Source organism: Corvus cornix, chromosome 9 (assembly GCF_000738735.6).
Source record: "Corvus cornix cornix isolate S_Up_H32 chromosome 9, ASM73873v5, whole genome shotgun sequence".
Classification (NCBI taxonomy): domain Eukaryota; kingdom Metazoa; phylum Chordata; class Aves; order Passeriformes; family Corvidae; genus Corvus; species Corvus cornix.
Genome location: NC_046339.1, coordinates 4,129,969 through 4,151,694, shown reverse-complemented (window position 1 = coordinate 4,151,694; position 21,726 = coordinate 4,129,969). Strand labels below are relative to the sequence as shown.

The following is a 21,726-nucleotide window of genomic DNA, read 5'->3' as shown; positions in this document are numbered from 1 at the left end:
TTTTTTTCCTACAAAAATTTTTATTCATCTTTGAGAAACACTTAATTGCAGGAGCTCTTCCCAGGACAGCTGGGCATGGAGCAGCACAGGGAACAAACCCACCACTTCAAGCAGATGTCTAAGAAAGGACTGAGGGATGGAAAATGGGCAAGGAAATGTGTAAGGCACTGGATGGTGAGTTCCTACCACTCTGGAGCAAAGAGCAGATCATGACTGAGTTGCACATGGAACAAGTTTATTCTCAGTCATTGGTATGGCAGAGCAGGAGAGAAGCAAGTGGCTGAATTCCAAGTAAGCCATGGAGTGGAAATGAAGGTTCAAACAGCTTGTGTTTAAGGTTAGTGTCTGTCAGCTGTGGGGCAGGCTGCAGAAAGAAGCATTTCAGAAGCAGGCAGTGAAGTCACAGCCCCTAAAGGGCCAACTGCCATTGTGACTAGAGTGGATTCAGAACTACTGTTGAGAAGGATGTTGCATACTGGTGGAGTGGTTTCCTCTTTCAACTGAAGCCAAACCAACAGCATTTCATTAACTTCTTTTCCCTCTTCTTTACCCCAGCTGTGTGATCTAATACAGCACTATGGATGCTGGAAGCTTGGCTCAAAAAACAGCTGGATACATTGATGGAACAATAATGCATCATGAGCTACTATTAAATATAGACATCACCTCTCTTTGTCTGTTTGACCCTGGAAATAAAGGAATTATCCTGAATTTGTTATTGCTTTGTTCCTATGCTCTGCTTTAGGTATCATGTCTTGGGCCCCGGGACAGGACACTGAGTTAGGTAGTGTTTTACTCTGTGGTACATATTTTCTTATACCCTTGTATTCATTTATTCCTGTCAATTTATTGGCCTTTGTGCTATGTCTGATTGCTTTGGGTTCAGTCATTCTGGATCCATAAAATGATGTGGGGTTACCACAACTACAGACACATCAGAAAGAAAAGGCCACATGCTGGCAATGGAATTACTGGCAAACATGTCACTAATTACCTGGGGAGTCACACAGCCTTCTGCAAAACAGCTGGAGAGACACTCAAAGTCAAAGCAAGTGTCAGTTCTGAACAAATGAACTTGCAAGCAGCTTGTCCTCTGGACCCACAGATAATCCTTCTGGATTTGGGGGGAAGGAAGGAAGGAAGGAAGGAAGGAAGGAAGGAAGGAAGGAAGGAAGGAAGGAAGGAAGGAAGGAAATTCTGTTAGGAGCCATTTCCTAGATTATTTACAGATGGTAGCACACTGCAGGCTCTGGAGTGACCTCCCTTTTCATCCAGTCAGCTTCAACACTGAATGGGCTCAGAATATAAACAATATGGGCCTTGTGCTGCACAGCATCACATACTGTCAAGGAAGGTTCAGATAAAATCCACCCACAAATACATGAGTCATAACTCAGAAACATATTCCAATGTAGACATATCCTGAGTCACTTCCATCTCAAAAGCTTATAAATATTTAGTTAGCCACTTAGCTTTTAATTTAGCAGAACAACAAAGGTTTATTAGACAAATCTCCATAATTATCTTTCACTAAGAAAGTTCTTAAATACTTCCACTCTTGAAAGTTCCTTTTCATTTCTACACAACCCAGAATTATTTGGTACATATAACTGACAAAAATCCAATTGAACTAAAACCTAATTTCTCTGGTTCTTCTGTAATTAATTGCACCTATTTCTAATACCAGCTTTGTTCATTGAAAGAATATATTTTCATTTAAGCAATAACTTGTGAGCCCGAGTAAGGATATGTCTCTCCTGACATGGGATGGCACATCAGCTCTTTCTAAAGACCACTGTCAATCAGACCATGCTGGAGTCAGTGAGGATGTACATGGACACATAAAAGAAAAATACATCAATGCATTTTCTGGAAGAATCAGCTGAGGTTTTGGGTTATCTCTTTTTGCCAGTGGCAGGAGGGGAGGATAAGAATTATAATATTTAAGGTATAGCCTTAGAAAAAACTACCTGTCATTGTTTTATAAGATCAGATTTTTTGTTATGAGTACAAGTGTTTGAGTTAAAAATACTTTTTATATAAGGATTCAAGTCTCGAGTTTGCATCCTTCCATTTAACAGGCTGAACTAGAAGCCAATGAGTGCTTTACAAACCATCTTCCAGTGCAGAGTGTTCAGAGACTGCTGGAGTCCCATGAATCCCAGCTGCACAGTGCTCCTTTAGCAGAGCTGTTGGAACCTTGGAACTGAAAGGTAATCAGCAAAGATTGGTTAATGAGCCAAGGCTGCAGCAAAGGACCAGGTTGGTTTGATGCTTTCTCTTTTCCCATGGTCAGTGGTGCTTTTTCTATTTTGCCATTTTGGTTGGTTGATCTTTATGTCAATAACTCACACACAGAGATGCTACCTGTGGTTTTAAATTTTGATGAATCAAAATGTCTATTCATGTCTTTGCTGTACTATGGGGAGAAATACAGCATCATTCTCTATACTACATAGACAACAGGTTCTTTTTTCTCTGGGCTGAATTAAAGATTTGCCTCCTCACCAACAGGGAAATTGGTGGTTCAAGAAGAGCATGGGGATAGTAGCAGAATTAATGTCTGTCTGGGAAAAAACAGACTTGGATTATCTTAGGAATGGGACAAAGAAAAGGACAGCATAAGGACCGAGTCAACAGAGTAATTGTTGTGGCCTCAGTACAGGTGATAGGAGGAGCAAAGCCTTCCCAAAGAATGAAAGGAGCCTGGAAACTGCAAAACCCCCCCAAAGCCTAAACAAATGAGAAAGGAGAGGTGAGCTTTTCTCTTAATATAACATGTATTATTATACTGAAATTGCCATAGCAATAAAACTACAGCTATTTATTATAGCATGAAGAGCTAATCAAAACCAACCATCAGAGGCAGCAGAACCCTGATGAACACAGGGATTTGGAACTGGATGATCTCTAAGGTCCCTTTCAACTCAAACAATTCTGTAATTCTATGAACACTCAGCCTCATAAAGTAGACTTGTTATTTTCCAGTGAATAATAAAGGGCTTAGGTAGAACATTACCATGGCAAGGTACCAAAACAAGAGTTATATCTAGTTTTGGATGCTTTTCTGAAAAGTTTCTGATGTTGAAGGTGACTCAAAACACTGCACAACCAATCAACTTTGTATGAGGGTATTTGGAAAGTCAAAAATACAAGACATTTCTAGAGAGTTTAAAACTAGAGGTGATTTTAAAAACCAGAGGGGGGTATTTTTTCTGTTTCACACTCAAAGGATAATTTAACATTCTGAAAACTGTTTTGTGGCAGATTCACAATTGTATAAAGTCTTAGAAGATAAAGTTTTATAAAGTAGCTGGTGGCACAGGTATGGGTCAGTTAGAAATACCATCACCTTATGGACTTACTTGTCTGTTCTTGTGTTTATGTGCTGGATTAGAGTGACTGCCTGGCTTGGACCAGATGGGAATTCTGCATGACTTTGGTATGTTCATAGCATTTTTTATAGATTTTTTCACCTGGGGAATTGATCAGAGAATTATCTGTTTAGGTCCATGTGAGTTTGTATTCCACATCATCATCATCTGCAGCCTACATGAGGCCAGAAACCCAGATTGTTGTAGGAAAGACATTTCTTCCTCTTCAGGACTTTCCTAAATCTGTTATTTATGGTACAGGACCATTTTGCTATGTGTTTGTTGTACCTTTTTATTAATCTTCTCTTTAACCTTGGCCCTATTAAAAAAAAATTAAAAATTGGAAATCTCTGTCCCTAGGAGCCCACACATTTAGTGGAAGTACAGACAAAATCAGGAACTTCTACAACACCTCGCAGAAAACATTCTCTTCTTCATTAACTGCATCACTGCTATGGACTAATGCAGCAATAGATGTTAAATGAAACATTTATAATGATGCAACTCGTATTAAAACACATAATCTGCATCCCATTGGATTTTAGTTGCATTGCAGAAAAAATGAATGCAATTGTGGCACAGGCACCAGAAAGTCATTAGGAAGCAGAGTTCTGCCAGCTTCCTTAGGTACCTGTGATTGCTACCTGAACCCCTTTGCAGCTGGAATAAACAATAAATGTCAAAAAAGAACACGAGAGTCAATAAAACTTCAGTGTTTACACATAAACACAATTCCTGAAAACACATCAAAGTCTGGAAATACTGGTCTGTCTACTGATTCTATGTACTTTTTTATTATTTTTACCTTTTATTTTCATTTTCTCTGAAGCGTTTGTAGGAGAGGAAACATTCATTACCAGTGGTATTTCCTCCATTAGAAATAGGATCTATTATGTCTGTTTAGGTAAATTCCTTTCCTTCCTATTTCATTTCACAGCTGTTTACCGTTCAGGGCTTATTGCATTTTGGCTGCTCCAGCACATCTGCCCCCAGTACAGGAAGCTATAAAGTAATTCCTTTTGTCATTTTGGGAAGAAGAGCCCAGTATGTGCAAAGGATTGTATGTTTCGTGGAGTTTTTTTTAATTGCAGAAGTAATACAAGACTGCAAACTTTGCATCCCAACTTTCTCAGCTTTTGGCATTGTTCACGTCTGACCCATTTACAAAAATAATCACACTCTTCAGAACCACGTTTCAATCCTTCCTCCCTGGCGTATGGGACTTCAAGTCAAGATTTTCTGCTGTTGCTTTAGAAAAACAAGTTCAGTTTCTTCATATTGTTGCCCTTAATATGCCCCCGGTACTTCAGATGCGCTGCGTTTCCCTCCGGAGGGGCAGCAGGTGACCTCGAGTAGCTTTGCAGCGACATCTCGTGGCCTGACTCCCCTGGAACAGTGTCACAGATTCCTCTTCCAGGGTGGAGAAGGTCTCATGTGGATTGAGTCGAGTATTTCACACAGAGAGGAGGTAGGATGCCATTTGAAAACCAAGTCATTAACTGTTTTAATTAGATACGTGACGCTGTCAACATGATTGTCAATTGTACAAAAAATAAGTTAGAAACTGTTTCACGTGCTAAAAAGAACACAGATATTTGCCATTTTTCCAAAGGCTGCAAAGTTTGGACAGTATGGTAAAATGGACATCTGAGGTTGCTATTGCAAATATCTAATCCCATATTATCTAGTGCACAAATATAACAAAGATATAAAACAATTTATCTCTGGCTAACGTAAAATAATAGAATATGGAAATACTTCCCCTCCTCGTGTGTTTAGCCACTCACCATCTAAACGACTTCATACTTCTTGGGGTTTAAGTACTTGAGGCCACTCAAACTAAACTAAGGGGAGAGAATCTAAAGTAGCAACATACAGCAGGTCCACAGTCTATCAGCCCTCAATTTACAGAACTTGATTTTGTCAAAGATATTTGTGTGTCTTTTGGAGTAAAGAAGAGTTCTTGCAAGGAAGAGACTGGAAGTGTACTGACTTCCAAAGTCTATGTGGAAAACCAGTGTAGGACCAAACCCCTAAAAAGGGAACAAGGATAAGTCACACAGGAATCACAGTAAATGCTGGGGATTTGTCCTTAGCTAAAAGCTCTATTTCTTGTTCTTGTGTGCTGTGAGATAATGACTGTCACATCAGTGGCAGAAGTGAGGGGAAACCATATTTTTCCAGAGAAAAGGGAGCTTTCAGGCTAAGATGATGGCCTTTTCCAAAGTAAAGAACACTAAACGTGCTGCTGAGGGAAGGGCTTTCCATGGCTTGTCCAGGTGAGCTGATGGGAAGGGCATTCTGGCAGAGGCTGGCAGGAACCAGGTGGCTTTGAGCCTGCTGCCTTCAGGGAATGTCATTGTCCCAGTGACTGGCCTTCATGGCCACAACTTCATTCATGGTGACTCATCTCATCTTGCAGTCACGCAAAGCAAATTCCAGCCCTGGTGATAAGAATGCCTTGGAATAATTAAAACTACTGTCAAACATGGTATTTTCCTGTTCAATCTGTGTATCTTTATAAGCTGTATACCCTTGCCAGGCACTTAGAAAGGCTTTGTTCTGGAGTAGCAATGGATTAACTCAAATTGCTGAGTCTGGGATGTATTTCTCTATATTCTGCAGGCAATTCCATACTCTCCCAATGAATTCCATATGAATGTTCTGTATAAATTTTGTTCAACAGAAGCAGAAGTCAGCTATGTTTGGAAGCCGTGACTTTTCCATGTAGTTTCTCAGCAGCCCACTGGAACACACTGTAAGACATACAGTGCACTCTGAGTCTCTGGTAGCTTTCAGTGATGACCCTGGACTTCAATGAAAAATTCAATTTACCTGTTAACCCTACTTGTATTGTTTCCAATGAATTGCACTTGAAAGTAATTGCACTAACGTGTAGCTGCATTTTTTAACGCCTTTCAGATACAACACTTCCTCATGCTGCATTGGCAGCTTACTTCCTTCAGCCGCGGCCTTACAGAGGTTTCAGGCTATAGCTTCTTCTCAAACACTTTTGTAACTAGAGGTTCCTGTATTATTAAAAACACATTGTGTCCTGGACTTAGCTCAACTTTTCTGGAAAGCAATCATCTGGAAGTCAGCCTGAGTTCCAGCTGTGTCACATGGATTTTCCCTGCTTTCTGAAACGATCTGTTCCACTGCTTGGGAGGTTTCTGGGTCCTGGGAGCAGGGACTGTCCAGTGTGTCACCACTGCTGTTGCAGTGCAGAGGGGAGGCCATGTCAGAGGGCTGCTCTGAGGCTTTCCCTGGAGCAGGAGGCAGGGGCACGGACAGAGGGACATTCATCATGTAGAACACGTTGCCCAGACGTCGGGACACCTGTAAAGACAAAGGCACAATTGCAGCAATTACTTCTTGCTGTTAAAGCCATTAAACATCAAGCCTGACTCTGGTGCAGCAATGCCAGGGACATCCCAGTCATCTCAAAGGGTTATCAGATGCTTGTGAGAAAAGTGTCTTCCATTTTCTCTCTCTCCTATTTTTCTAGGCCCGGGTTGTGGAAGGAGCTTGTCAATACTCATCTTAGGATGGCTGGGCCTGACAGCAGGATCCTCCTGCTCCTGAAGTGCAGAGGGGAGGCAAACTGCCAGCCAGGAGTGGGGAAGGTGGTTGGAATGAGAGAAGAGTGAGAGAGTACAAGGGATTAGAGAAAAGGAAAAGAACCAGACAACAACAGAAACACACACAGGGTTGATATTAATGGATGAAATTAAAGGAAGAAAACTGCAAACAGCGAGGGACAGTCTGTTCCTGAAAAATGTACAGTCATATTCCTTAGTGTGTCCCTGTGTGCTGTGGTAATATATAAAGAAGTAAAGCAAACTTTGCTGGAGTAATTTCTTTTCTCCCAGTATTATGGCAGTTACCTTACAAGTGAAAAAAAGTGCTTTAATTTGGAAAAATTCCCTCCTATCAGCTTCTGGCTCTTTCATGTCTCTGTGACTCACCATCTTGGCATATATTTAATGGTCATACCTGAGAGCGGATTTTTAATGCTGGTCCAAGTTTTAATCCCATTGTATCCAGGAGATGTTCCTCTGTTAGCAGTGGAAGTGTTTCTCCATCAATAGCATGGTCTTTAAATATCTGGGGAAATAATAAAACACATCATAGTGTGATAAAATAGACTTTGTTATTTTTCATGCTTAACTCTGAGGATTAAACAATAAAAAGAAGAAATAATAATTTTACCATTTTATCTTTGTATTTATCTCCTAACTGCACAATGAAAACTACTATTATATTTGCAACTTTGGGACAATCAACTACCCGCTCACATTTACATTTGTTTGCTGACATTTAAATCCCGATAGTCCTAAAGACCTGAAAATGTAGTGAATGTTTATAATCACCTGGGCATAATCTGAGCAGCCTGGGAGGCTGACGATGAAGTTGTGCACATCATCAACTGTCCACTTGCGAATGTCTTCGATGGAAGAAATGTCTTCTCCATTCAGGATAAGGCCATGAGTTCCTTTGAGGAGGAAACACAGAAGTTATGTTGGTAGAATTTTGCTGGCAAATCAGGAGGAAATTATTGTTATCATGACAATTTTTACACCTTCTCAGACCCTAATATATTAACAACAGGGTGTAGTAACAGGCAGATACAGGAATCCTAGATGTAAAATCACCGGGTAATGAGCAGAACCTGGTTCTGAAGGTCTTTTGGGTTTTTTTGGTGGCTTCTTTTGTTTACTGCTGGCATTGTACCTACCAGTCACTACACATATAAATCATGCTGCAGGACTTCCTCTGATGAGTACATTATCCAATGCTTTTTCTTCTTTCGACTTTACTGTTACTTTGATTTGACTAATATTTCAGTAGAACAGATCCAAGCCTTTGCTAGTCCTTAGTGCCTACTGTGAGTTAGGACATATAGAAAAATTGTGGGCTGAAGAGAGAGGCTAACTCACAACTTCATTCAGCAATTTTCTTTATTTTAATTGAAATTCCTTTTTAAAACAGGAACTGAATATAGATATTACTGTTTGCAGCATTGGAATTCTACTTTTAGTTGCAATGACTCTACCATACCAAAAATTCACTTAAATCAGAGGGAATAATTGAGAGACCAAATCAATAGCAGATTATATCAACATGCCACTGTAACTGTAATCTGGAGATCTGACAAACCTGAAGGTAGCAATGGGTTGTTGGGCACTGGAAATCCATATGGTAATGCTGAGAATGGGATTGCAGAAGGGTACAGGTACTTGTCATCAAAAGCAGCACAGGAGCTGTTGGCTTCCTTCTCATTTGTGTTGCTGCAGCTGGTGGTTTCAGTAGGAATTTCATGAGTAGCACAGTTTTTTCTCAAGCCTTGTTCAAACTCTTTACAGTTTTTGGCAACTGCAGATGGCTCAGTCTGGGTTTTGATCTGCTCATGTTTGTTTGGTGTCTCCACCTCTACTTCTTTCTTGTCTTCTTTCTCATCATCCACTGCAGCTGAGGCAGAGTCTGTGGATTTGTCATCTGCCTGGTTCTTTGTGCCATTGGCGCTGCCCTCGGCAGTTTTGTGATTTCCAGCTCTTCTCCCTGGGCGGCGTCCCCTCTCCCTTTGCAGTGTGGTGACTGGCGGGTATGGGCTGGTTGCCATGAGCATGGTGTTGCCGTGGATTTCATCCAGGGTGGTACGATGAACATACAGGTCATTGGGAAGGTGCCCTTCAGGTAGTCTGTGCCTGCCACGGAAAGCAATGGGACTCGCTGGCATCCCGTGGTACAGGAAAGGGGCTTCCAGGCCCAGGAGTCCTTTCCGGTGGGCTTTCTCCATTTCCTTTTGCTGAAAAATAGCACTCATCTCCATTTCCATTCTAAGAGACACACAGAGCACGAGCAGTTAGGGCAGCTCAGTTCCTTCATCACCTTTTTTTTTCAGCAGCAGATTAAAACTCAGATAAAGGAATATGCAAGGGTACTGTTTGTTTTGTCTCTCCGCTACATTGCTGTGTGTGAGAGGGCACAAATTGCATATGGAATGGCAAACCTGGCTGTATTTAATGTGCTGTCAGATACACAGAGTGAGTTAAAAGAAGGAGAAAGCATATCTTCCGTGTGATGGCTCTAGAAAATACTTCAGACAGAAAAAGTGTTATTTGTGTATTGCCGTTCCAGGCATGGTGATTATATTCACTTGGGATTTGGAAAATTGTTTCCCAGGTCATAAGTGTTGAAAACTAAAGAAAATAATTGATTTACATTATCAGTCAGAAATTTGTACTGAAAACTGCAAAATTCCAGTGATACTGTAAATGATAAAGAACTAGAATGATTTAATCTATCAAACCTGTGCATCCATTCAGAATAAGCTAAAGCTAAGTCTCTTGAGTAACTCTCCACAGTGCCTGGCACCTGAGCATGACTCTGGGGGTGTGAAAGGGTGAGATCCTTTGTGGCAAATGTTCAACTGATCTCCTTCCTTGTGGATAAATGCTCCAGAGTCTGTGCCAGCTTCCTGCTCCTGTCATAGTAGGTAGGAGGGCTTACCAGTGGGATACAGAGAATACAAGTAGTAGTATTTGTCTTTGCTGTACCAACCTTTGCTGGCATCAGCTTTCTCTGGAGCCAGGCCAGTGATCAAACAGAAAGCTAGAGCTCCTAGAGGAGCTTTGAGGAGCTTTCATTGGGATTTCTGCATCTTTGGAAAAGAGCCTGTGAAGTAAAGCACTTTAAAGTGCACCTAGATAGCTTTCTTAAAGCTGCAATGAGGATAACAGGTCAGAGAGAGTCTGACTTTTAGGAGAGTGTAAAATTGTCAGGAAAATAATTTGGGCAAAAGCAGGTTTTTGTTTTGAGGAGGAATTATTTGATCACTTCATTCAGGGCTTTTCCTCTGTCTTCTTTTCATCTTTGAAACAACATCCAAGTTATTGATTTTCTGCTCTCAGAGATACAAAGGAAGTGTTTTGTCTGTGTACCATGTCCTTGTACGTTTTGCCTGATTGTCACTACTCCCACTCAGCTCTTGAGGTGCAGATAAACAGCAGAAAGCATTACATTCCTGCCTACTCCTCCAGCTGAGATAGTCTGTTCCTGCCAGGACCAGCAGACAGAGCTTTGGGATGAGGCAGAGTCCCTTGGAGAACAAGGATTTGGGCCCAGGTGCTCAGCAGCACAGCTGCACCAAGTGCAGGAGATTGTCAACACCTGTCTTCTGGAATAGCTGAAAGGAGGAAGTGCAGCCCTAAAGATGACCTGTGCTGCAGAAAGCTGTGTGAACAGAGTAGAAATTACCAGGGTGGCAAAAAATGGGGGTTAAAAGTTTTTTGAGGTTTAGGTGAGCTGTTTTGTGTTGGAGTTTTGCTGTTTGGTGGGCTGAGGGAAGAGCCTGAACAGGTAGGACCAGCTCTGATGTGGCTGTGGGTATATGAGATGGCCATGTTTGCCGCTTGTTATTTCACTTGTTTTTTCTCAGGGTTTTTGCCATGTGGCAAGAGCTATAGGAAACACATTGCTGATGCACATCTTGTGCTTGGAGGAGTTCAGTAATCGAGCTTTGCTGACTGAAAAATGCAAAACACTTCTGTCATAATTCTTTTCAGATGTACATAAAGAACTTCTCTGTTCTTTGCTCTTAGTCTCACTGTGTGAGGGACACTACCACTGAGTACTGTGCTACAGCCCAGTGCAGGAGCAGCTGAGGGTAGAGTTCCTCTGTGGAAATGGTGTGGCTATGAGGGAAGGCACTGGTGGTTTCTTAACCAGCTACTGACTACACTGAAACTGGTATAAATAACTGGACTTTCTACAGTCATTCTGATATTCCAACTATTTGGTTGAACTAGGAAAGCTGCCCACCCTGGTAGGGTGGAGACACAGCTGCTCATCCCAAGGGCCCAGCTGCAGAGGCTTAAAGTGTTGTGTGTGATATCACACAGCTGTAAAGTTTGAATTTGTTTCTGAACTTTTGTAACTTCAGGGTGTTTGGATCCACAGTTCAAGGGCTGTAGCTGTAGCTTGTTTTTTTCCTTAACCAAGCTAAGGGGTTTATTTATTTTTGTTGTATCATTTTAAGAATAAAAGCACAATAGGGCAAGCAGAAAGTCAGTAGCTTCAGGCCTTAATTGATACTCAAGGACCGTGTGCTTCTCTGGGTGACTTGAAAAAAATCCCAATCACTTTGCTGCTTTAATCATGGCATGCATCTCAGAGTAAAGCTTGCTATTAATTACCTGGCAATATTTTGCTTTTGAACCAATTCTTGTCTTCTGGCCACAGCTTCCATGGATTCTGGTTGTAGAAAGCTGTATCCTTAAAGGGAAGGGGAAACATTTTTTTTTTAAATTCACTTGTTTTCTCATGCAAATGCACAAACCCCAAAGCAATGCAGACACTTTAAAAAGCTTTGTAAGTTTTCAGCTGTGGGCTTCACCAGGAAGGTGACAGGATTTCAAGTTAAATCCTAATTGTAGTCGTTGTTTTAGTGGGAATTTGTAGAAGGAACATGAAGTACAGCATCAGGTGTTTTCAGGAGCAGATTGGTAATTAGGAATACCTGCCACTAACCATAAATGAAGGAGACAGCAGGGTGGTTTTATTTGGTGGCTTACAACTTTGAAGTACATATAACTGCTCAGAAAATAATAGCCATCAGTTGAGCAAAGCAAACCTGCTCCTTCAAGATTGCTTTAAGCCTGGAGGCTGAGTAATTTTAAATGATATTTTCTCTTGAGGGAATCTCTTATTTGAGATCCACGTTAAGGGGGGGGGAAAAAAAGCTAAAGTCAGACATTTTTCTTGGTAAATTGATGTGGCATTGAAAATTCATTCACTCATCTCAAATAAAGAATCTTAAGCTCACTTTGCATAAAGTAATATGTAAATTTGTGTGCAACATGACATGAGTGCCATAGTTGTGATGTCCAGCCTTCCCCTTGGAGCTGTGCCCTGTAATTTTGAGCCTTTTATTAAAAAGGACATGTATTTGCCCTACATGAATTAAGTGGCATGGGATATTATCATTAGAGAATATGATCAGTATTAAAGCAGCCAAAGCTCATATAAGAGCAAGGATAAAATGCAGTGTAAAAGTGTTGTTGAGAAGCTCTTTTTTAGCTATAGCCCTTTTTTTGGGTGTGAAAATGCAAAAAGAAAAGGAGTGAACAAAAACATGCAAAAGACTCTGAAAACAGTATATTTAACAAAATCTGGGATGGACATGCTTAGACCTAAACTGGCACAGTTTAGAATCTCTGATGAGCAGGCTGCCTCTTCTTACTGAGACTGTTTTTCTAAATAAAATTAACTGTTACTGACACTACCAATAAATCTGTGGAAAACGAGTGTGTGCAGTTTGCTTTCTGATCCACATGCTCCCACTTCTCAGAATGCTGGGGGTGCTTTGTTACCTGGGCTTTGGTAGACACGGTTGGCCAATAGGTTTGGCATGTTCGGGTGCTGTGGGACTGTGGGTCCCAGGTGAGATGCTATGTGGATTTGTCTGGGGTCAGCTGAGGCCATCATTTCAGTTGAAGGTAGCAGATCTCTGAGAGGAAAAAAAAAAATACATTCAGATATGCAGAGGATATTGTTTAGTTAAGAATAACCAAAGGTCTTTACAACCTCAGGGACAGCACACACAGAGTCGTGATTAACTGCAGTGCTGGTACAGACAAACAGTGCCTGGTACCTGTCGACCAGTCGCGGCTCAAACTGGGCGGGGATCGCCTGCATCCTCTGCGGGCCCGGCCCCATCAGCTGCGGGTTTACTGCCATCAGCTGGTTCCTCATTAGCATCTCCTGCCGCTGCCGCAGTTCTGACACAGAGCACACACAGTTCTGCTGTCAGTGGGGTAAGTTAGGAAGTGGTTCTGGCTGCAGTATAACTTTACCAGAAAAAAAAGGTTTTGTTTTGTTTCCTCAAGTGAAAATCACACCCTTTTTTTTTTTAATAGCAGCAATTAAAAACATGTTTTCACTGCCACCTGAACTACTTCGTTTAAATAACGTAGATTTATGCAATTGAACTGCAGTAAAAATAAACAGGATGTGCTCAGTCAAGTGTACCAAAGGACAAAGTACAATGAATAATAATTCACATAACACTATGAAAGAGAAGAAAATAGCCATGCATGTTAAGTTCTCTGCTTGAGAGGGTTTTTCTTTCTAATGCAGTTTCATTTTTAGAAAAATCGTACTAGGTGGAACCGACATTGTCATGAAAAAAGAGCCTACAATGGTGAGCCAGAACATCATAATGTCCAGCTGTGGCTTTTGTTCAGAGTTCTTGTGTGACGTTCACTTGTCTTCCAGATGCTCAGCATCTCTTAATCAAACACTGAATTCCAGGAGTCCTCTGTGTTAACTTTTTAATGACTTTAAAAGAAGTGTTTCTGCAGTTACTCCTAAGATAAATCTGAAACACCTTTTAAAGACACCAAACCTGGTGCTGGCTGTTTCTTGCAGCTTGTACAGATATCAGCAGTCCTACAACCACGTGTGCAGGTGGGTTCCTTGCTGCTCACCTCCTGCTGCCATGCCACCTGCCAGTCGGTACAGGTGCTTTTCCTCCAGTGTTCCCTGTTCCCCCAGGATGGACATCTTCCTCATGTGCTCCCGGGGAGTCATGCTGCAGGGAGACAGCAACAACTTTGCTGATGTAAAGAACTGAAGCAGCTGCACCAAAGAGAGGAATAAGGCATTCAACAACGAGAAACAGAGCAGGTTATGCAGGTTGTTTCTCAGATAAGCAGCTGGTCCTGCCGGTCACGGCCGTACCCTTCACTGCTCGTGGGTTGTAGTGTTTTCCATGTAGAAACTTCCAGTTTTCAGGACAATGCAAATGTTGCCCTTGTATACACTGAGTTGTTCAGTGTTCTTGGATCTTATTATGCAAGGAAAATCAGGATGCTGGAAATAACACCTGCTTAAAAGGATGTGATTAAGCCCAAGCCTTTTCCTTTAGCCCCTGGTGTCCCACAGCAGCTCTGAGAGCAGTGATGTGCTCATACTTAGGAAGGCAGTTATCTTTGGTTTAATTTCAGAATTGTAATAGTTTGGAGCCCTGTCTACTGTAAACTAAGTGAAGCAGATGGAAAAAAATGGTAGAAATTATCTGTTCCAAATGACATCAGCCCCTTAAGGCTGCCAAATGAAGTAAAAATATAGAAGAACATGTTTTGTAGTGATAAAACCAGTAAGACTCATATTAATTGTAAATTTATATATATAATTAATATATACCATTTATATATATATATATAATTAATAATTATAAAGGAAGCAAGTTCTGTAACCCAGAGCCTGGATGTTAAAAAGCTATCCTGTATGGAATGCTTTGAGTTGAGGAGTTGGCAGAGGGAGCAGGCTGGCTCCAAAGGCAGCAGCGGGAGCATCTGTACATTCATCTCACACTAGACTTGCACAGCAAATGACTAGATTTTAAAAACTTTTTTTGAGTAAGGAGTTAAATTTCCATCCCTATTTAGCTCTGATGAAATGGATTCATTCTGTCTTCTGAAAGAAGGGAAATGTAATGCTGAAGTGTTCTCATCCTGTAGATAGAGACTTACAGCTCCAGGAGTTCAACCAGCATTTGGTAGAGATAACAGCAGGAGAAATGCAAAGACAGGAGCACTGTTCATTATCCAAAAATGAGATAAAAGCCAAGTCCTTCATTTCATTACCCAAGCCATTTATAAATTAGATTTATCATTACAACTTCTTTTATTACCTTTGACCTATTGATGAGTTTAAAATAATTTAAGTTATAGATATCAATCTAACTCATGCGCCTCAGGAATTTACCATTTCTTTGGTATGGTGAAGATACTTAGTCTCAAAATCAGTTTTCCAAAAGGTAAACAAGTGAGTCATTTCAGCCATTTAGACTGAAAGTAGAGGCTGAACTTGGACTAAATCACTGGTGCTCCCCAAAATAAAAAGTGCTTTACATTTGTAAATGTAGATGTTGGATTCTGTGTTGCCAAGATTCAGGTCGTCCTGGCAGCAGACAAGTCTGTCAAATCCCAGACCAGCACCATGGCCTTTGTTCTTGACATATGTATCTGAATGTGTGCTGCTGGACATGTTTCCATTTGCCTTTTTTTTTTAGGATACTTTAGACTTAAAGCGATTTAGGATGCTGGGTGCCTCATGAAGAGCATTTGAGCTGCCAAAGTGCTTCTGAGCTGCTAAAGCATTTTAAAGCTCAGTACTAAAGCGATTTAATGCTGGACTAAAGTTTTCAGCAGCTCAAAAAATAGGTGGTAACTGGGATGATGGTATTTGCCATACCATGTTGTTCAGTAGCCACTTAGGTGTTTTCCTTTCTTGGATAAAGACTCTGTATTGAATACTCTGCAAAACAAACTGAAATTTTAAACTTCATGCTGCCCTTCTTGCAGCCTGGCCTTTGCCTGGTGCACCTGACTAGAGAAACCTGGTCTACCTGAAGATGTCAGTGCTTATTGCAGGGGTGTTGGATTAGATGGACTTAAAGGTCCTTTCCAACCCAAACTGTTCTGTGATTCTGTGATATGAAGGTGCAAAGAAACCATCAGAGGTTCAGATAGACATAATGGAAAAAAGACCCAGGAGGTTTTAACCTTTTTATTCTTGTAAATCAGGGGAAAAAAATTTAAATTAATAGTGAATTTTAATACTGGTAGATTTTTGTCTGTCAGATAACTGACAAGTTGTGCCACTTTTGCTCTTTAGGATCTTCTAGCATGTGTCAGTCCCCTGTTTAAATCGTGGTTGTGAATGTGCTTTTTTCTGGGGGAATGTCTTCATCAGGCCTTCCTAGAACGTCTATGCTTCCCCCTAAAATCACACTGGTGACTGAAATTATATGATGCAGCTTTAAACTGTAGAATCATGGAAAACCTAATAGGAAAAGAGCCATCTGTTCTGGCCCAAATCCCTCATGTGGGATCACATATACCCTGCCTGTTCTGACAGACATCTATCCAAAAGCAAGCAGCAGTAAGTGGTTAGAAACCAGGAGCACCAGTATCACTGTGGTATTCTCTGTGTAGTCTGTGCAATTCCCAAAATAAGTCTGGATTTTTTGTTGGATGTGAAGGATGATACAGTGGCTGTTGACAGGCAGTCTCACACTGCCTCCTTTCAGAGCTGAAGCAGAAACTATGTAAGAACTTTCTTTAAAACTTCCTTTTATATATGAGGTTTTTTTAAATGTTGGTATTTTCCCTGATTGTAGGGTACTGATTACAGCAGCATCCACAGCAAAGTGATCCATATTTACTGATAATTATTATCCACCAGATGACCAAGATTCACAGACCACCATTTCAGACAACGTGCATCAGTTAAACAACTTATCCTTGCAAAGACAGACTATGCGGTCTGTTGGTTTGAAGAGAAAGATGTAGTATGGAAAAGATATAGTATTGAAAAAATAATGGAATAATATGATTTAAAAGTTCTTTGGTATCTTCTTCCACTAAAACTGTAGCTTACTGCTTCCGCTGACCCAGTTTTTGAATCATCATGAGCCAAAAGGAGAGTTTGCTTCCTTAATGAGGTTTTCACTGGAGTTGCTTCATGAAATCATTCTGTTTTTTTCATTGGTGTGCCAATCAATCCTATCTAACTTATCTTGGATTTCTTCTCAGATGTGTAAAAATAACTCTGGTATTTGTGATATAAAGTTGAGATGTTATTCCCACCAGAATTCAAATCTCTTTCTCCAAGTTGAATGGCAAAATATCAGTATGGTCCAAACTTAATTTAAAGGACATGTTTTGTATGTATGTGTTATCTGTTTTAAATTACTTCTTTATTTCCCTGAATTTCCTGTTAGTGAAGTATTGAAATGATAAGGTGGGATAAATAGCTTAGTAACCTAATATAAAGATTTGTATGTAACTCTGTGTCAGGAGGAGGTGCTGAACCTCACTAATCCATGTTATTCCATTTGGAAAAACACCTTTTTCAGTTACTTAGCTGGGGTTCTGACCTGCAGGTCAAATTTAGGGTGGTTTAGGTTCATACTATTTTCATAACAACTTGCATATTAGAAACCACATCAGCAGAGGAGGATCTGTGAGGGAACAGGGAAAGTATGCTTCTGATACATTTATTAGCTGGGATTTGAGAGTAGCTCAAAATCTGGCATCAGGGTTCATATAAATTCATACACACCAGCTGTCCAGTGTTAGATTCATATATGGCTCTGCTCTGATCCTATTGCACAAATCCTGGCTGTACAGCACATTACAGGGATGAAGACAAGTTAATCTCTACCTTTAGAGTCTTACCCTTAGCAAACCCTTCTTGGCAGCAGGCAGAACCACTCACCCAGGACTAATTCTGTCTCAATTTATTAGATGAGATGTGGCAAGACACGAACTTCATGAACCAGAAGCATTTGCAAATCTGATCATGCAACAGTTTCAAAATGTCTATAGCAGTCTAGGTGTTGATGTTATCAATTGCGTTGGCAAAATACAGTTTAGTCTTGTATATAGTATAGACTTGTTGGAAGACCTGTTTTTTTAGGTAAATGCATTGAAATTTCATTAACTATTACTGCTTTTATTTACATCAAACACATGGAATTAGCATTCTTAAAAGTCAATGTTTAGTGTACTTCAGCAGTGGCTCCACAGACTGTTTGGAAGAAGCTGAATGTTGTTTAAAATGCTCGGGTAAATTTGTGTCAGATAAATCAGTCAAACATGTAATATGAACATGTATTCATGCTTGTGAGTTAAACATATGAATGGAGATATATAATGAGATATATAATCTCATTTACATTTCCATTGGCTTCCCTTTTAGAAAAAGCTCATCTGATTGCTTGAGAAACCAGGTGCTGTTCTAAAAAACAGATAAATATTCCAATATTATTAATAGTCTTAATGTTATTAGTTGTAGGATCAAGGGTTCTTGCTCTGAATCTATGCTAAGAGTCATAAAACTATAGATTGTAATTATTCCAGAATCCAGAGTCAGCAAAATAAATAACTTTTGGAAAGGAAAAAAGCAATTATACTAACATTATATCATACAGGAGCATGAAATATGTCTTATTAATTGGAGTAAGGTGCCATTGGAGAGGCTGTGGGGCTAAATTCTAATCCTAGATACGTGGGCACAGACTGCTCAGAGACTGAGATTAGAGTGTAATCCTAAAACTGGATTGAGAATGATACATTCCCTAAAGAAAGGAAAATAACTATATTTATACTGTGTGTGTCAGCCAGCAGAGTTTGTGTTGCATGCCTTCACACTGTCTTGGATGTTTCCCTGTTTTTGAGCCACCTGATTGGTAAAACTGTGAGGAGCAAGTCACTGTTTTTGGACCACACTGTTCTCAGGAAGTAGTCAAGGCTTAGTGTTGGCAAATTCAATCCTTCAGGAGCTAAGCTGGGCTCATGAGAGAGGCTCATCTTGTGCCCCTTGGAATGGCTGCAGGCAAGGGGAGACTTATTCCTGTGTACCACTAAGGCAGCAGTCAGCCTGAGGCATGGGCTAAACCCACAGGTAGAGATGCTTTGTGCTGAGCACAAACACACAGCAAGGGACTGCGAAGCCTATGAGGTGACAGAGACAGGTGGTGGAGGAAAATGGAGCTGAATTCCTACTGTTTGATGTGGTATTGGAGGCACAGACATCCAGGACAGTCAGCAGCTGAGGTGGGAATTGTGCTGAGTGCTTCTCCCTCTCAGCTCGGCGCTGTGACCACGGGACTGGTCTCTGCACAACCACAGGGCTGATACCTGTTTGTGTTTGTGGCAGCACCCAAGGGCTCCTCTGGGATCACTCTGAGGGCTTTAACAACTCCTGCTAAAAAACTAAGTACAAGAACTAAGCAAGAACTAATGAAAACAGTGGAGAAGGTGTGCGTGCACACATAGAACACTGTACGCCCACCCTGGATCCTGGCACACTGCACAGGAGAAGATGTTTACAAGGGATGGGTCTTTCTATTACACCAGTTATATACACAGAGATAAAAGCATGATGTCATTTGTTTTCCTTGTGGATTTATTTCATAATTAGGGATGACACTTGAAACATTATCCTCTTTCTTTAACTTTCAGAAGCTTAGAGATTGCAAAATATGGCAAAAGTGGGATCAGTTAAAAGGAAACTAAACTCTGGGTTTTTTTACTTTTTGATAATTATTACTTTTAAAGCATTAAAAAGAAATGTGTTGCTTTTTTATTTTATTTTTGAGTACTGGGAATGGAAACTGTGGGAGAGAAAGCTTTCTGATCATTGGAGAGCCAGGCTAGTACTCCCAAATGAAATGCAGTTGAATTTTAGTGGATTTGTGTCTTGCTTTTACATGAAATATTAATGCAAATGATAACTCTCCCAGTGCCAAAAGTAACCAGGTAGTGGAAAAAGGAATAAATTTTAGGTAGGCTATTTTAAATTATTTTTAAATAGTAACTCTCTAACTTAACTGGCTAACTAAGAGTTTGAATGTAGAAAATTTGTACTGAATCCTCAGTACCTGCCCTTTTCAGTTAGAATATTAAATACTGAAGCAGTATCACTCGGATTTTCCAAAATTCTACATTTGATGAGTCTTCCACCACTAAGGTAAATCAAAATGATGTGGATTTCTAACACTAATCATTTCAGGTCAGCTTTCTTTATTACAAAGCAAAATACAGCACATACACATCTTAAAAATATTTACAGGTCTGTTAAAATGTATGTATGTCACAGATGCCAGGTACTAAACCCACTATTATTATCCAAATTCATGTATGAAGTCACAGGTTTTAATACAAACTTTTTCCCCTTGTGAGATAAGCATGTGAAATTACACACCTGACCCTGTGAACAGGCTCAGAATTCAGCATCTCAGACGGAACATTTTCAGCTCCAGTTTGAAGGATCAGACCAAGATAGAATTACTTGCAGTAGGATTGCCTCCCTCTCTTATTCTTTCCATATTCTGGTGCCCTGTGGAGGTCTGGAAATTCACAGGTTCTCTAACTAAGGAACTTGAATTTTTCACTCCAAAGACAATGTAATAGTGGCCAAGCCTTTCTCAGTTCTATAGCTAATTCTGCCCACATATTCAGATAATAACAAAATGTAAGGAATCCTCATTACATTATGATATTATTTTAAAAAATTTTATCCCACTGCATACATTGGTGTCCCACAAAGCTGCCAGCACTGGGGTTTGTTATGATGGCTGTACACATATAGGCAAAATTTCCACTGGGTAAATCTAATGTAGGTACATCAGACTAAAGCAGCCAAATATATCTGTGTGATGATGACCTTGATTAGCTCTGACTGCATGCTGATTTGGAAAATCCACTGCACCAGGAAATAACTATAAAATATTGAGATTTTTCTGTTGTACTTTAAAAGATAAATTAGCACAAAGATTAAGATATATGTATTAACAACCACTTAGCTTTTAAGAATATTTTGTTATGGATAGACAAGAGAGGGAAATGTTTGTGCATATATAACAAGCAACGCAATCTGAATCCAAAGCCTTCTAGAAAAATACTGAATATGCAATGACAAGCCTTCCTGAAGTAAAATCCTCCCTCTGTGAAACAGATCTTTAAGTATTTCTAAAATGATCAAGTTATGTCATAAGAAATACAGCATTTGTACCTGAATATGCAGAATTATTTACCCAGAAGAATACCTATAGCAGATTGCTGAGAAATCAGAATAATCATATACTTTATTTTTTCTATATCAGCCTGCCTGTTCCTAACTTTACTCTGTGCACTCAAGTGCTGCTCTTAAATAGTCACCACAAACAAGTTTGCTTTGATCTGCTCCATTTCTGCTGTGAGACAAATCTTTCCTATTTAATCTGAAAAATCGCACACGTTTTGATATTACTTAACGGGTGTTTCATCACCGTTTACATTAAAAAACCCAGCACATTTTATTTCATGTATACTTACATCTATTGTGCAGACCTTGGTTTTGGGTACAATGAAGCCACCGTGAACATCCAAGAGTGTGTCCCTTGTCTTTGAGTCGTCCTTCTGGGCTGCCTCAGGAATGTGTTTGTCAGCTTTTAAAACACATCAAGATTAACGTGTCAAAAACTGCCTTAACTAACGCTGACTTTACTTTAAATACAAACTGAACTTGTCTTGATTAGCCCTCATCCCTGCTCCTAAGCCCTCCCCACTCTGACATCAGAAGCTCTTCTCCAATACCATCCCCTAACCAGGCTGTAAAAACATAATTACATGAAGAGCACTACACTGAGCTGATAAACCTATTTTACATTTAACCTGCTAAGCCGTTGTTAGCTTTTAAGATGCTTGATGCATTCACTTAAAATCTTCCTGTTCCAACAAGAAATACAAAATAAGGTTTGCAATTGCTTGGCTCTTTGCTGTTGTTACCTATTTAT

At 40.2% G+C, this 21,726-nt stretch overlaps 1 protein-coding gene across 1 annotated transcript; it reads right to left on the bottom strand.

Moving 5' to 3' along the window:
- Nucleotides 1–1,556: 1,556 nt before the first annotated feature.
- On the bottom strand, nucleotides 1,557–21,426 carry SAMD7 (sterile alpha motif domain containing 7). The gene is made up of 9 exons (XM_010397525.2): nucleotides 21,266–21,426; nucleotides 13,865–13,968; nucleotides 13,030–13,156; nucleotides 12,749–12,885; nucleotides 11,573–11,651; nucleotides 8,535–9,214; nucleotides 7,748–7,869; nucleotides 7,371–7,481; nucleotides 1,557–6,713 (listed from the first exon to the last, which is right to left on the bottom strand). Exons 2-9 carry the CDS (start codon nucleotides 13,965–13,967, stop codon nucleotides 6,441–6,443), a joined length of 1,632 nt encoding a protein of 543 aa, XP_010395827.1. The 5' UTR covers nucleotide 13,968; nucleotides 21,266–21,426; the 3' UTR covers nucleotides 1,557–6,440.
- Nucleotides 21,427–21,726: the final 300 nt, after the last annotated feature.

Coding starts and splice junctions, on each gene's coding strand:
- SAMD7 (XM_010397525.2), bottom strand. CDS start 13,967: ATGACTCCCCGGGAGCACATGAGGAAGATGTCCATCCTGGGGGAACAG. Junction 7,482..7,747: donor GCTGCTCAGATTATGCCCAG/GTGATTATAAAC, acceptor TTATTTCCCCAG/ATATTTAAAGACCATGCTAT. Junction 6,714..7,370: donor CATTAAAAATCCGCTCTCAG/GTATGACCATTA, acceptor TTGTCTTTACAG/GTGTCCCGACGTCTGGGCAA.